We start from the raw sequence: 15,437 nt of genomic DNA on the forward strand, positions 1-15,437 counted from the left end.
GCATAGGGGAATCATTTCAAAAACGCTATCTTAGCTATCTATGATTGTTTGATTGCTAACGTTAGCTCACTTACTCACAGGAGCAAGGATTCCTCGACATGCGGACAGGTGGAGCTGTGTTAAATAAGGGATTGTTGTGGAAAAAAAGTGCTATTTTTATATTTTGACATGATGGTCAACATTGACAGCGATGACTCATTTCATGTGCAGAACATTTATACCACAATACCTTTCCTTGAAAATACACAACATCAGACTATGAAGTAAGGACCTGGTTAACTGGGCGTAGCACCTGTCTGCCTGAGTCCTGATCACATTTTCATCCCATTGCAGGAGTGCAGCATGAGGCCAATAGCCCATGCTGCCCACTCAGCCTCCTGTGATAATAGGTGCTTTCATATCTAGTGCAATTTTAAAATTGAACGAGTCATAAGCCACGGGACATTTTCCTAATTACACACCAGTTACTCCCTGTCTCAACCTTTGTTCTTCTTCACCTATTGTCTTTACTTTCTTAGTTGTGTTCTGGGTCAAAGGGGGACAAGAGAGAGTCTATCTAACAGTGCACCTGCCGGAAGTAAGGTTTCAACCGTCTGTTGTATGACATTCTTTAACATGGTCTTGTGCTTTTGTTTTGTGTTTCCCTGCTACTGAAAAGCTACTCAAACTGGATCAAGCACATCCAGTTCTTCAGGTTATACAAGCTGTGTTTTCAGGCACTTTGTATTGAAAAGTAAACACTCTTACTTTCATTTTGTAAATTATTACAACCTCAGGAAGAAGTCAGGAGAGCATTTTAGACTTGTTACTTGTCCAACAATAAAATGGACAGAGACAACTCCCTGACATCCTCAGTTTTACGTCCACCTGAGGTCCACAAACAGCAGACTAGAGGAAACTACATGGAAACAGAATGCAACAAACCTGCTAATGTGAGAGCAAGGCAAACATGTCATGTCTCCTGTGATTATGTGCGCAGCTCTTGGCCCAGTTATTGACAAAACATCTCGCTAATATATGTTTTATCAAACCTTTGATGCAATTTTACAAATTAGTAATTTTTTTAAAGATTATCTTTGGGGCTTTTCCACCTTTATTTGATAGGACAGCTAGGTGAGAAAGAGGAGAGAGAGGGGGAAGACATGTAGGAAATTGTCGCAGGTTGGATTTGAACCCTGGACCTCTGCATCGAGGCACAAACCTTAAAGTAGATGTGCGCCTGCTCTAGCCACTGAGCCAACCCGGCCACCGAAGTTTGTAACTTTGATCTTTAATCATTGTGTCCAGTTGAGTTAATCAGAACACTGTGTCAAAAACACTGTGTACGTCTAGTTAAACTAGATCACCAATGTCTAATCAACTGAGATAGGAAGTGTGATGTGCGATCAACAGTACTACATTGTGAAGCAATAATCACCATCATCATCATGGGCCAGAACATTGATCCAGGGGCAGCATTCAGATTTTTGCTCAAGGACATAAACTAAATATCTTAAACCAGTTGGTTACTTACTGAGGTGTTAGAATGTTCATAGTGTGGCATTAAAAACACAACAGTAAAATAAACTTTTTTGCCGTTACCTCCGAGCTGTTATTCTGCAGAGCTGCCTTCTCCTCCTCCTCCTCCTCCTCCTCCTGGCCGTCTTTCCTCTTGTTCTTACAGGAGCCTCCAGTCTTACAGTTCCCGCTGCAGCTCTTCTTCTCACCCTTGGCCAGGGCCTGTAGGCGCTTCAGGAACCTGACCTTCCAGGCCAGGAAGTCTGTCTGAATGCTGCCGTTACGGCTCTTCACCACATTACAGTCGCCCTCTCCCCTGGTCATGATCCGCATGCCACTCAGCATCCAAAGCCACTTGTCCACATTTTTACCCACCTGGTGAGACAAAAAAGGTGTTAAATGAGGATCACACAAAGTCTGGCTGTTCTTGGCTTTAGTAATAGTCACTGAATGCTGACCAAGATGACATGGTGAGCGGCATGCAGAGTCAAGTTTAGACCTGGAATAAAATTTCCACTTAGGGCTTGGTATTGTTAAAAAATATTCAATACTGGTACCTATAGCAATACCGTGACTTCGCTACAAGACCCTAAACAATTACTTTTTTTGATACAAATTTAATAAAACACAAAGTAATTGCAATTTTACACATTACAACACAAATCTTATTTTCAGCTCCTACGTCAGATTTTCCTTCTTGCCTCTGCAACGTATTACTTTAGACAGCCAATTACAAACATTATGAGATCTCAATAGAAGCATGCTGCATGCTTATTGGCTCACTAAGACTGATGATATTTACCCCTTAGGTATCGGAATCGGATATTGATTGACGAGGCATTTTTTGATACTCAATACTAGAGGCAATTCGGTCGGTGCCTAAAAAGTAGCCCTATCACCACCGAGCTACAGCTGTCAACCTCGCAGCAGTGGAGATTCTTTGAATAACTGCTTGTTAAGCATATTAGTCGGATATAAATGTATAGGGAAAGCATTTCTTACCGTATTGTAGTGGCCAACATAGACAGAGTCGCCAAGACCAAACACAGCATATCTGAGGCCTTTGAGGTAGGTCTTCCCGTATCTGAAATCAGTGGATGCCTCCTCCAACCACTTGCAGAACCACTCAGCGTTCTCTGTGGGCTGTCCGTCAGTGTAGGTGGCCACAAGAAATACGCAGACTGACTTGTTGGTGCACTGAATGGAGGCAAACACAGCAGCAGATGCAAGGAAGACAGTGAAACTATGAAGTAAGTTTAATAATTTCATTAAACATTTGTGAATATAAGTTTCTGGATATAAGACATTTTCTTGGATAATTACAACAATAATAAAAAAACACTGTTACTTTTTCAGCAAGATTATTACTTTATTACTTATGGCAGCAATGTGATAAACAAAATTACACACAATTTATTCTGCTGACTCATCAAGAACTAGAAGACAGCAAAAAAAAATCAATCTAGTTGATTAAATCTAAAGTTAGTAAACATAGTGTCCGTGTGTAAATACACTGAAAACTTCAAGAGTGAGTCTGGTGAAGGATCAGTTACATCTGGGGAGTGACTGGTGTCTACGGACATTTCTCCTGTAGAGATTTACCATCACTGAAAACGGTATCACTTTCCTAGTGAATGTATAGCTATTTTCCTCTCTTGCTGTGTGCCAGCCCACCAATCTCTCTTCATCTATCAATGCACTACACAGTGCCTGAGTCCACAAATAAAAAGGGGAACACTGATTAAAAAACAGCTGAACAAAATGGGATTAACACATTTGTACTCTGTGTCAGCAGCAGTGTAAAGAACCAAATAAAACATGAAGGATGAGCTGAGCATGAGAAATACAGAACTTGAGGCCTAATGTACTGCTCGTTGTCAAGCTTTCAATGAAATAAAACAGTATTAATTTATTCAATTTTACTTTTAATTTATTCTGGTCTAATAAAGCTTTGCCTGTAAATAAGTACACATTGGTGGGTCTTACGTTTTAGAGTTTTAACTAACACCCTAGTACATAAAGCATACTCCAACAATTAATTGAGGCATCAGTTGGTCACATAAATTATACAATATCAAAATGAATTGTTATTGTGGAGCTCTGAATTTGGCAGTGGTTTAGGTTATTGTTCAAAGAAACAATCTCTTAAATTGACATCCTCCAGTTGAGTTCCATATAGTCTACAGTATATCAACAACGTTCCACTTTCTACATTGCTCAGGTGTTGCCGTAAATTCAGCCTGATGTCCATCACCTTCAGCTTTTTTTGTGTTGGTATTCTAAACTCCAGTGGCCTTCTGAGGACTATGGTTAACTGCTCCTGAGATCTCTGCAGGGTAAATCCAGACAGCTAGCTAGACTATCTGTCCAATCTGAGTTTCTGTTGCACAAGTAAAACAGTGTTGAACAAACACATATTCCACCAAAACCAGTTCCTTCCCAAAGCTATTTTGCAGAGGCACCGTGGTTCTGCTGATTAGCGCCACCCATGACGATTGTGATTGGTTTAAAGAAATGCCAATAAACCAGAGCACGTTTTTCTCCCATTGCATAAGGCTGTGTGTACTAGCCAGACCCTCCTCCACAGCGCTGTGGAGGAAGGTCTGGCAAAGCGAGACTAAGGGCCATGTGTCTCTACATACTGCAGCTATTGGTCCTTTCGCTAAACAAGGAAAAAGCATCTTCTCTCTGGACTTGGCTTACCTCATCAGCAAGTTGATCGTCTGGATCGTAGTCTTTGATGTCGATCACCTCCGCTGGTATACCCAAAGTCTTCACCTCCTCTGACAGCTCTTCTGCAAAACCCTGAATAAATGAAGAGTCACAGTTGATGCTTATCAGACATCTGGGAATGCCACATTTATTATGTGTGAGCTGCTGGTATGTCTAGCATCGAACTATTCAATCATACCTGGAATTTGACATTTGATGTGTAAAATACTGGTATGAAGGTTTGCACATGGTTAACCTCTACAGCCCTGAATTAAATCCTAGTTTGTAAAACGTATCATGCTCAGATTTAGTTGGCACTGAATCAGAGACTGATTAAACTATGAGGTCAGTTTGGAGGATGCATTTAGTGGTGTTGTTGCATGTGCTGTGTTGCTACCTTTTGTTTTTCTTTGTGGGGTAGATACCGATCTGTGTCATCATATTACAGCATCATCTTGTCTATATGTTAACATCAGCCAGTTAGTAGTTTTCAGTAAACATCTGTACCTTTGCAGTTCCAGTTTGTGAACCGTAGAAGATTTTAACTGCGGACACATGAACCGAGGTGTCTCGGTCAGGGCTGTCATTGCTCTTCACAGCTTTGTAGACCCACGGGCCGACGTCTTTGGATAAGCTTTTCTAAAACCATACAGAGGAAGACATTAAATTCAAAGTCAAAACAAATGACTGGTGGCCTTTGAAAGTGGAGATTCGTTTTTATGTATGGACAATAACATAAGCGGTACCTAAACACTACTGATACTAGCAGGCAGCGACTGACAAAACTGTTTTACACAAATCAGTATTTTCAAAAACAGAAAAAAAACAATAACTCTATGACCATACATAAGAAAATGTGAGGTATACGCAACAAGTGAAAACTCACCTTCTTCAGTATCAACTTAAGTGAGAACCAGATCCCAAAGACTAGTGCAGCAGCTGAATACAAGTACAGTCTGTTTTGCCATATTGATATGAGATAGGTCTCACTGGGACTGTGGGCATTCTGTGAGACTGGAGGGAGAAAAAAATTCAAGTACAGTTTTCCGAAACGTGATATGAAAAATAAAGCCAGTTAAAGTAGCTAACGTTAGCTAACTTCACCGCGTAACGTGCACAAATACAACGCAGCAACGGTTGCTAATCCTAAAGGTGCAACAGGCGGCAAAACAACGGCATTAAATCAAACCTTAGGTCACCTGCAGCACATAAAGGCTAGCAGCGTATGCTAGTTAGCAATGTTAGCTAAAACATAACGCCAAGCTAGTTTCCTGTTGAATTCAAATTTTAAATACGCTTACCTTTGGTATCCAAAGTAGACCCACGACTTATGCAAAGAACAATAACCATGAAGAAACTCAGCATCTTTGCAATTAGTCTATTACAATACACAGTCCTCTGCAGTTGATGTTGTGTGCAACCATATTTTTGGCTGATGAGCATGCTGGGAAGTGTAGTTCTTTGAATTGTTGATGCTCCGAAATTCAAAGCAGGACTATCGATGCTTCGTCGCAAACCGTGTCAAACACGGGCTATAACCATAGACCGTGTATATATATATTAATTATGAATATATATACAGTCTATGGCTTATTCTACCAGTTACCGAAGTCACAGCGCGTATTCTCTGCCTAACTTTTTAGTTTTATTTTGAATTTCTTTACCGGAAGTGCTTCTATATATCTCCAGCACGGATGTATTAAACTAAAACGATCAGAAACATACATGGTTGTGTTAACTTTTTTTCTCGTGGTTACCCTACAAGTTGAGAGTTTGACTCCACATTCATAAGTGCAGATAATACAAATATCAACACTGATTATCGTTTAGAAGTCATAGTCATATTAGCACTCATTTTAATAGTATTTAGTAACGTTGCTGTCAATCAACATACAATACATACTCGTATCTATACTGCCCTCTTGTGATCACAATACTGCATTCGGTTGTTATCAAGTCAGACACTGTATTAAGATTAAAACACTTCCGGTTAAAACTAAATTAAAAAAATGACACTAAATAAGAACTGCGTAGTCATTGTTAAATGCTCTCATCTCAACCATCAGCTCTACCAAGTGGTTACAATACTATTACTACTAAATCTTTCAGTAAAACACGTAAACATATATTATTTCCTTAGTATGTCGTTTATATTGTTATGGAATTTTATTTTAATAATAAATAGAAAAGGTTTTAAACATTAGTATGAAATAGCAATAAAATAGTTGTTTTACATAAAAAACCCCGATGTATTAATTTACTTTCAAATTACCATAAATGACAAAAATATCCAAATCGACTGAAAAAAAACGGGACCGGAACGGTTGTTTGACGTCGATGTTTTACAGCGGACGCTCCTTGGAAACGCACGAGCGCATCACCTACTAGTACGCAGTAACCGGACAGCATATTAACGTCAACAGCAGCTTCGAGACAGAGCACTCTGTCTTATTAAACATAAGTATGTCTATATTTACGCCAACAAATCAAATACGGCTGACAAATGTGGCGGTGGTAAGGATGAAGAAAGGAGGGAAGCGGTTTGAAATCGCCTGCTACAAGAATAAAGTTATGAACTGGAGAGCAGGAGCGTGAGTAACGTTTAAATATGTCAACACCCACAATGTGTAAATGATTTGACTAGCTAGCTAACTAGTTACCAAAATATGTTGTATATTGACGAAACTACAATGACAGTTAATCCAGAACTCTGCTGCCAGGCAACAAGAAAGAACAGAAAAAGGAAAAGAAGAGCATGTTACTGTACCCCAGTGGAAAAACCAGCAGTTAACCCCCAGTTTAGCTAGCTAGCTAGCTAACCTGCTACAGTTCTCTGACTTGTTCAAGAGGCTGTCAATGGTTTGGGGCCCATCTACATAACTTAGTCTTTTTACGTAGTTTTATTTTGACGGGCTCTTAGATATTCTATTGCAATGCAAACGACCACATACATAAAAAAAACACCAACTCAGCCCTTTTTTTTTATCTATGCACCAACACAACTCCCAACCCAAGAGATGCAAGCTCCGTGAACATTTTAAAACAATGAAAGACATAGTCATTCAGCAAGGCTTTTAACTAAATTGTCACTCTTCGTTCGTTCATTTTTATTATCATAGTTTACATGTTTTGTTGTTCCTATGCTTCCTTCCTTTCCTTTGTCTCTCACTTTGTTGTAAAGCACCCTGCACTTCACTCTCTGTATGAAAGACGCTATATAAATGAAGTCATCAGACATTTTGCTGGTTTGCTCATTTATACATGTCAGTTTAATGCCCATATCATCCATCTCTAAATGTCTAAAAATTGTGTTTTCTTCCAGAGAGAAAGACCTGGATGAGGTTTTACAGACAAGCTCAGTCTTCGTTAATGTGTCCAAAGGTCAGGTGGCTAAGAAAGATGACTTGACCAAATGTTTTGGGACAGATGATCTGACAGAAATTTGTAAACAGGTAGAACACCTCTTATTGTTCTCACTGTATCTCAATCATTAAAGGTCTGATCTTCACCTCCCTGACCTTTCGTCTGCTGTTTTCTTTCTCTCGGACAGATCCTGGCCAAAGGAGAGCTCCAAGTGTCAGACAAGGAAAGGCAGTCTCAGCTGGAGACAATGTTCAGGGACATTGCGACTATTGTGGCAGAGAAGTGTGTCAACCCTGAGACCAAGAGGCCGTATACAGTCAATCTCATTGAGCAGGCGATGAAGGACATCCACTACTCTGTAAAGGCCAACAAGAGCACTAAACAGCAGGTGAGGAGACACACACGCCTGTTTGCTTTGTCATGATTATAGACAACACAAGGCGTCCCACATGTGAAACGTATTTGAGCTGCTGTCTCAGAAAGATTTATTTGATAATTTTTGAATCTGTTACTATACATAATTTGTAGTCTTTTTAAAATGTGTAGTAATGTACTTACATTGTCAGACTGATTGAAATATCTTCTGAAATGGTGCGTTTATGGCTAATTGTGTTGACTGGAAAAATGACTTCCCAATCTGGAAATTGGCTAATCACTGCTTCCACCACCACAAATACATTTTCAATCTGTTGGAGACACTGAAAGAATGAATCCACACTGACCGCTATTCCCTGGAGCCAGTGTCCATAAATACAAGATGCATCTTTCCTGGAGTGTGACTTTGCTAGACAGGCAGCATTAAAGGTATTGGCTGTAACGGTATATCTCCTTATAAACTCCACATCTTTTCCCAAATATCATGACTTGTTGTTAATTAAATGTGACAGAATGACTGTCAAATAGACAACAACAGGGCATTCACGAACAGGACAGCTAAATATTATCTTCCTGCTTGACAACTTCTGCCGTTATACAAGCTGCCGCCGACAAGTTCAGGTGAAAACCGCAAGTGACTAAAGAAGCGTGCCAATCCTGGACTCTCACAGCTATCATCGATGTCTAACTAGCCATAGTGTCATCCTGTTGTGTTCTTTTCATCTAGCACCACACTGAAGTGAACATGCTGTTGCAATTACAGTTTGGAGTGATGCATTCAGCACAACACTCTGGAGATTATTATTGTTGATATGGTCGGGTCTTGGCAAAGGCGAAAAGCCATCACATTTACATTCTGTATGCAGGAGAAATGAAGCTGTCCGTCTGTGTGGAATGATGAACCTTTTTGTGCACCCTTTGACAAACTCATGTGTCCTGTTCCTCAGGCTCTGGAAGTGATCCGGCAGCTGAAGGAGTCCATGGAGATCCAGAGAGCCCACATGAGGCTGCGCTTGGTGCTGCCGGCCAAGGAGGCCAAGAGGCTGAAGGAGAAGCTGAAGACTCTCCTGCAGGTTGTGGAGAGTGAAGACTTTGACGAGGAGCTGGAAATGGTGAGATAAAATAAATATATTAAAGTTGTTTTTTTAAATCCTAATAGCCAGTGTGCTGATGCTGCACACTTTTACTTTCTCTGTGTTCTGTTATTATAAAATGTCCATTCTGTCTAATTGAACTGGTGCCTTTTATTTTTTTTTCCTGCTCCTCATCGTCAGGTGTGTCTGGTGGACCCCGGCTGCTTCAGGGAGATCGATGAGCTGATCCGCTGTGAGACTAAAGGCCGAGGTACTCTGGAGGTTCTCAGTCTGAAGGATGTGGAGGAGGGAGATGAGAAATTCTAGTAACCCAACCAGTCCGGACTCTGCACCTTACCCACACTAACATTCATCACTGCGGTCCACAAAGGGCAATCTCATTAAAAAGATTAAAGAGTCTATTTTTTTTTTTTGAGGAGATCCATGCTAATTTCTGCCATTCCTGTTTTCTGAATCTCTATGTTAACAGGATTTGTTTAACTGAAGAAAAGTTTTAGCCAGATTTGCCTGCTGGCTGGAATGTATTTTGGAAATGTGTTTGATCAAACTTGCAGCTCAGTAAATAGGTCTGGCCTGTGTTCACATATTTATTCAGATCCTCTGTCATTAACAAAACGTTTCTGCCTTCCATATATATCCATATGTGCCATGTATAGTCATGCTCAATATCCCTGTTAAGTGGATATTCCTTTAACTCAATAACTTATATTTTGTCATAATGAATGAGCTTGCTCTACAGCAAATAAATATGTAACAAAATATTTTTGTGTGTATACACAGTGATTTTCCTAATATACAGTTCATTTAAAAACAAATCACAGTTGCAGAAGGACAGAAAAGCATAAGATCCAAACCAGTGACTATCTGTTGTACCACTTATTAAAAAGTGTTGCCTAGCACAATTATATTGGATATTAATTATATTGGATATTGTACCAGAATTTATATTCAGTGGTTAGAAAATGCTACAATACAGTGTTTGTAAATATTGCTTTAAAGGAGTAACTTTTTATTTTACAAATTAAAAGCAGAATGCACCTCAAGAGTTTAACATTGTTTTGTTGTAACACAATAAAATATGATTTCAAATATTTTTTAAAGGGTTTTACTTGCAAAAGTTTAATTAGAAAGATACAAAACAAGCTTCGGGAGCATATGACTGCAGAAATACGTTCACAATTAAATGACTAAAAGAAATTGATTTGAGGAATTTTACTTTCCCGCATTTGAACAAGAATTTAGAGTGTAGATTCAGAAAATGTAGCTTTTCTGAGTTAAGTGCAACATGTGGAAAATTGATGTTATCCTGTCATGTTTCATCTTTGACTTTTGAAAATTGGACAGGATAAATTAAAGGTGAGCGCTCTTTCACTGTTTTAATTTAAAAAAAAAGTAACCTACTGATGTCCCATGATGTGCCTGCTTAAAATAGGTTCAGATCTGCAAATAGAAGTCTGAAAAGTCCATACTTTTACACCCTACTGTGAATAATCTGTAAATGTAGCAACCTACTCAAAAGACATGGCCTGCTTCTTTTTCGTCATGCATCCAGCCACCTCTTTAAAAAAAAAAAAAAAAGAGAAAAATACTCAAAAACAGATGGCTACAGTAGGTTTCACTGTTACTGTTCAGCTTACTCCCTCCTCAAGTGCTCCCTGGCCAAATAAGTTAAACCACTCTAACGCACGACTTGCCAAATGACTCTCGTGAACTACGTAACATTTATGTTGTAAGTTTTTGTGTCCTTTTGCACAGAATTCATCTCGGTTGTAAACAACATTTTTGCCACTGTCAACAACAAATCTTAAATGGTATTACTCTAATGCAGGGCAATGTATCGGTTTAGTTTAAGGTATTACAATGACATTTACAATTACAATGAATTAAGAGGATCAGAGGGCTGTGATGTCTTGATGTCAGTTTAGTATCAATAATTGCATCAAGTAAAAGCAAACGTGTAATTTTACAGTGATAATGGAGGCCGGAAATGAAGATTGAATGTAAAACAATGCTATACAGTGTGTAAGGTTAAGTGGAAATGGAAGAAACACAAATGCAAAACAAGATGCAAATTTGAAATCCTACCATCAATATCTCTACCAATAAAACTAGTGGCAAGACACGTCTCTGTGCTTCCGCACACAGTATGTTAATGATTAGTTAAGTCTGTGCATCATTACTCAGCAGGTGCAGCCAGAATTCTACTCATTCACGCTTTAAATATTACTTCCCAGTCCCCTCAGATAGGCTCCGATCTGCGTTCGTACTGGCTGTGTGTGAACGTAGTTCTGTTGATTTGGCTCAGTGGGTGAGTAGCCTCCTCAAGATTCGGGTGCCTGCTCTCCTCAGGCGGCTGCACCTGCCTTTCACTAGTGGGGCATCTGGTGGTGAGAAACCCCCCTCCAGCCACCATCAAAACAAAGGAGATCCATCCCAGGTACAGCGCAGGTCCCCAGTCTCTTCTCAGCTGCACAGCACCCTCCAGTGGCTGACTGGTGTGGTGGCACGTCCAGGCTGTGGGAATCAACAGCAGGATCCCAGACAAAACAAAGAGAGTTCCAGAAAACACTTTGACCTGGCCACGCATAGGGAACCACACCGCCCCCGCTGCTCCTGTCACCGCAGCAAAAGCCCCGGCTCCGATGGCAGCCATGATGAGGGCTCTCCACGTCCGGAAACTTCCAGAGAGAGACATGAGAGACTGGTAGAAGGAGCAGTGCAAGCTGCCATCGTGGGCCAAATCCCAGTGATCCCATTCCAGCCACACCCCATCCCAGTAGGCAGGCAGAGTAGCCGTGATGTTGTCCAGGGTGCCGCTGACCTTCCACAGGGCCAGGCAGCGTGTCAGAATGGCACAGAGCCACCCTGTGAGAGCCAGACCGAGGGCAGTGATCTCCAGCTGCCGCTCCATAACTCTGGCCTGCCTGCTCCTCCTGTTCACTGCTCGCCCAACAGCCTAACCAGAAACAGCTGGCAGCAGGGGTGGGGTTGTGTATTTCTTTTTTGATTGTGTGTGTGCATGTGTGAGGAAGAGCCCTTCTGCGTAGGTGTGTGTGTGTCTGTGTGTTTTGCATGTCTGTTCAGATAGAGGAAACCGGTTTCTCCGGCAAAGAAGGCATGGCCTGAAGGCAGCTGTGTGGAGGAGGGAAATCCCTCTGTTTTCTTCTGCCATGGTTTCAAAACAAAGCAAAAAACAAACAAAGCTCCAACTATGGTCAGATATTTCAGCGTCTGTGTCATGTTTCAGAGAGAGAACTTGGTTTAAAGAGCACAAGTTCTTACTGATAATGGGACTCTCTGTTGTTCTTACAGTAACAGTGGAGCTCCTGGGTGGAAAACAACAATGACACCATATTGAGCCTGAGTTCTCACTGCAGAACTCTGATTCAACTGGCACGTTTACTCTAACAACATGGCATCATGACTTCTGTATGTCTACGCTATGTCTTATTATACACATACACGCCACTTGGCGTGTTATCGCAAATGAAAGCTATGTTTGGGTTTAGGAAAAGAAGAATGGGGTTTTGAATTGTAAGATCCACTTCTATCTACGAATGAATGAATGAATCACACAAGCTTTAAGCATGGCACATCTTCTCTGTTTATATTTTCACAAGAAATGCTAAGTTAAACATGATTGATGTCATTTTTCTACTGGTTAAAAATGCATGCAAATTAAGCTACATGGGTAGCCTACAAATCAATTCTCTGGCTTTCCTTGTGGAATGAATATGCAACGGTCATTGTTCATAAGACCAGGGGTATCCATATTGTGGTTTAATTTGACAGATTGCAGCTATTACAAAAGATGTCAGATAATTATAGTTGTACCAGACATACAATGAAAAACAGTTATGTTCAAAATAATTGCATGCTGCTCATTCTGTGTGAGAATCTGTAATTGAAAGGGGCATGTTCAAAATAATAGCAGTGTTGTGTTCAATTAGTGAGGTGATTGATTCTGTGAAGAAACAGGTGTCAATTATGGCCTATATTTAAGATAAGAAAGGAAGCAAATGTTGTGCATGCTGGTTATAGTGAATTTCACACTGAAATACTCAGCAAAATGGGTCGGTCCAAACATTGCTCTGAGGAACAGCAAAAAGTTGATTGGAGAGGCGAAAACATATAAAGATGTGCAGAAAATTATGTATTAATAAACATGCTATGTTTTTTAATATCTATGGTCTAATTCCATCGGCCTGTTCAGCCCTCACTTCACACGTAGTTCTTGATGGCATAGCTGCCGTGTGTGTTTGTCCTGGCCGGTGTGTACCCACTGGAAGGGAACCTGGCCCTCTGTGGTGGACAGCTTGTGCACAAAATGGCCCCCCCACAGAACAGCAGCCCAGATGTCACAAAGCCGATGTATATGGCTGCCCCGAGCTCCCTCTTCAGCACCTCGGGGACGCGTGGGTTGTGGAAGTCGTTGATGATGGAGTTGGCCGTCCAGGAAACGGCAACGATGGTGGCGAGCGCTGCCAGGCAGAAGATGGCCCCTGAGCTCACCACCACCCGAGCTTTGATCCTCGGGTGGCTCAGGCAGTTGGTGCAGCGGGCTCCCAGAAGGAAGATGAGGAATCCCAAACACCCCAGCACCACGCTGATGCAGATGAGGCCGCGTGCCGCCTGGAGGTCGGGCGACAGATCCAGCAAGGCATCGTAGAGCTTACACTGCATCTGACCTGTGTACTCACTGACACAGGTCATCCAAAGACCTTCCCAGAACACCTGCATGACCACCAGATGGGTGCCGATAAAGGCCGTCACCTTCCACATGGGCAGAGCGCAGATCAGGATGGTCCCGGCGACGCCGATCATGGACAGGCTGATGCCCAGCTCCTGCACAGCCATGGGACCCTGTGCAGACTCTCTCACACCCTGGGAAACACAGAGGGTGGACAGGAACAAAAGCATTTAGGTTTTAATTCTGAATAGACACGTTAAATCTCTTTTATTACATCCTGACATGTTGCTGGTGGAACTAAGGGATCCGTTAAGACAGCAGTATCCCAGTATTTTGCTTTGTGACAGTCACTGACATACAATGGAATTATGTTCTTCTGTATAAGGTCAACATAATGTTCATGTATGACTTTTCATTTTGACTTAACACGGAATTATGTAAACTAAAGAAATATATAAAAAGATAGACAGACACAGGATAAAAAGTGTCATTGTGCAGATAAACTGTGTCCACTGATCAGATGGGATGGCAACAACCGCGGAGATGTTTTTCCTGTAAAGCTGAAGTTGTTCCAGTCTCTGATGTCATTAGATATAAATGTTGGGATTTTCTTGCCATGGAAGCAAATGGCCAGCAGGTCGCAGTATGTCACCAAAGACCAACAACAATGACAACAAATCAGCTTGTGTATTGCTGATGACTGGAAGCGACACATTCATGTGAAAAATCTAGGCTGTATTTGAATAGATGTATCCCAAAATGCAATGTTGTAATTTGAAAAAAAAAGGACGATATGCCATTGAAGTTTAGTGTCATCTTTACACAGTCACTTACAAATAGTTCTTTTTTAAGGGTAAAATACAGTGTTTTTGAATAGACTGTGTCCAATCAACTTTTGTTTGGTGTTCTCTTTTCATTTGCAAGGGTATTATCACAGGATTTATTTTTCACAGATCTTTTAGATTTACTATGCTATAAAAAGTTAAGTCATTTTGTCAAGATGCTGTAAAGGAACAGTAACATCTGACAACAGGAACAGCATCCTTTAGTAACAGCTTCATAAGCTTAATTTGTGCATTTATTGTACATTTCAATTTTCTTTTGAATAATGAATCTTTGAAATGTCTTATTACGGTCTAATCTTTGTGTTGTATGTTTTATGTAATAGTAGGAAAAAGTACTTGTAATATATTTCATTAACACCATAATGGCTGACCTCCGAATCAAAGCTAGACTGAACCAAACGTTCATATTAACACCTGAGAGGTCTTGTCATGCAAGATATGTCACTTCCCTTGAAGTTACAGGTTTGTAGACCTTCTTGATTTTCATCAAGATTTATCTTTATTGCCTAGTTATGCTCAAAATACAGAAAGTCACTGTGTAGAACAATGCAAAAGTAACCTACTGAGAGAGCAGAATCACTTAGTGGAAAAATATGGCATTTCAGACACTCCCTGAGACATGTGACCCTCCCGCTTTCTGATCTGGAGCCGGATAACATGAGAGAACAACTCCTATCAGGTTGCTAGGAGTTTTGTAAACGAACAACGTGACCATTAAAAAAAACATCTTTACAAATCCTTTGAAACCCAAAGACTTGCTTTTAATTACTTTTTGTTTAAGCCTGCCCTCGTACTTATGCAGCAATCCTTGATTATGACGGATGAAACTTTTGAAAGCAGGTCTTGCTCTAGGATTGGAAG

At 40.7% G+C, this 15,437-nt stretch overlaps 4 protein-coding genes across 6 annotated transcripts in view; 1 reads left to right on the forward strand and 3 right to left on the reverse strand.

Annotated features, from left to right (window-relative positions):
- Positions 1-5,693, reverse strand: part of tyw1 (tRNA-yW synthesizing protein 1 homolog (S. cerevisiae)) — a 68,872-nt gene extending 63,179 nt beyond the window's left edge. For both annotated transcript variants that reach the window (XM_032512054.1, XM_032512053.1), the window contains exons 1-6: positions 5,511-5,693; positions 5,096-5,223; positions 4,717-4,848; positions 4,201-4,302; positions 2,500-2,694; positions 1,582-1,872 (exon numbers count right to left, since the gene is read on the reverse strand). In XM_032512054.1, the coding sequence (XP_032367945.1) occupies positions 1,582-1,872; positions 2,500-2,694; positions 4,201-4,302; positions 4,717-4,848; positions 5,096-5,223; positions 5,511-5,652 (990 nt within the window). In that variant the 5' untranslated portion in view covers positions 5,653-5,693. The remainder of the gene's footprint in view (positions 1-1,581; positions 1,873-2,499; positions 2,695-4,200; positions 4,303-4,716; positions 4,849-5,095; positions 5,224-5,510) is intronic.
- An 835-nt stretch (positions 5,694-6,528) lies between these two features.
- On the forward strand, positions 6,529-10,032 carry sbds (SBDS ribosome maturation factor). Its single transcript, XM_032512092.1, has 5 exons — positions 6,529-6,800; positions 7,532-7,661; positions 7,760-7,960; positions 8,895-9,059; positions 9,222-10,032. The coding sequence occupies exons 1-5, from the start codon at positions 6,673-6,675 to the stop codon at positions 9,345-9,347; spliced, it is 750 nt and encodes a 249-aa protein (XP_032367983.1). The 5' UTR covers positions 6,529-6,672; the 3' UTR covers positions 9,348-10,032.
- A 744-nt stretch (positions 10,033-10,776) lies between these two features.
- Positions 10,777-12,200, reverse strand: LOC116686994 (claudin-9-like). Its single transcript, XM_032512099.1, has one exon. It carries the CDS (start codon positions 11,950-11,952, stop codon positions 11,281-11,283), a length of 672 nt encoding a protein of 223 aa, XP_032367990.1. The 5' UTR covers positions 11,953-12,200; the 3' UTR covers positions 10,777-11,280.
- A 347-nt stretch (positions 12,201-12,547) lies between these two features.
- The window catches only part of cldnj (claudin j), a 49,075-nt gene continuing 46,185 nt past the window's right edge, over positions 12,548-15,437 (reverse strand). For both annotated transcript variants that reach the window (XM_032512106.1, XM_032512105.1), the window contains exon 2: positions 12,548-13,925. In XM_032512106.1, coding sequence (XP_032367997.1) covers positions 13,263-13,898 — 636 coding nt within the window. In that variant the 5' untranslated portion in view covers positions 13,899-13,925 and the 3' untranslated portion in view covers positions 12,548-13,262. The remainder of the gene's footprint in view (positions 13,926-15,437) is intronic.

This window comes from Etheostoma spectabile, chromosome 3 (assembly GCF_008692095.1).
Source record: "Etheostoma spectabile isolate EspeVRDwgs_2016 chromosome 3, UIUC_Espe_1.0, whole genome shotgun sequence".
Classification (NCBI taxonomy): Eukaryota; Metazoa; Chordata; class Actinopteri; order Perciformes; family Percidae; genus Etheostoma; species Etheostoma spectabile.

What these genes read in the sequence shown, in the direction of transcription:
- LOC116686994 (XM_032512099.1), bottom strand. Translation starts at nt 11,952, where the DNA reads ATGGAGCGGCAGCTGGAGATCACTGCCCTCGGTCTGGCTCTCACAGGG.
- sbds (XM_032512092.1), top strand. Translation starts at nt 6,673, where the DNA reads ATGTCTATATTTACGCCAACAAATCAAATACGGCTGACAAATGTGGCG. An exon ending in ACAAGAGCACTAAACAGCAG is followed by an intron (nt 7,961 to 8,894) that starts GTGAGGAGACAC and finishes CCTGTTCCTCAG; the next exon opens with GCTCTGGAAGTGATCCGGCA. An exon ending in TTGACGAGGAGCTGGAAATG is followed by an intron (nt 9,060 to 9,221) that starts GTGAGATAAAAT and finishes CCTCATCGTCAG; the next exon opens with GTGTGTCTGGTGGACCCCGG.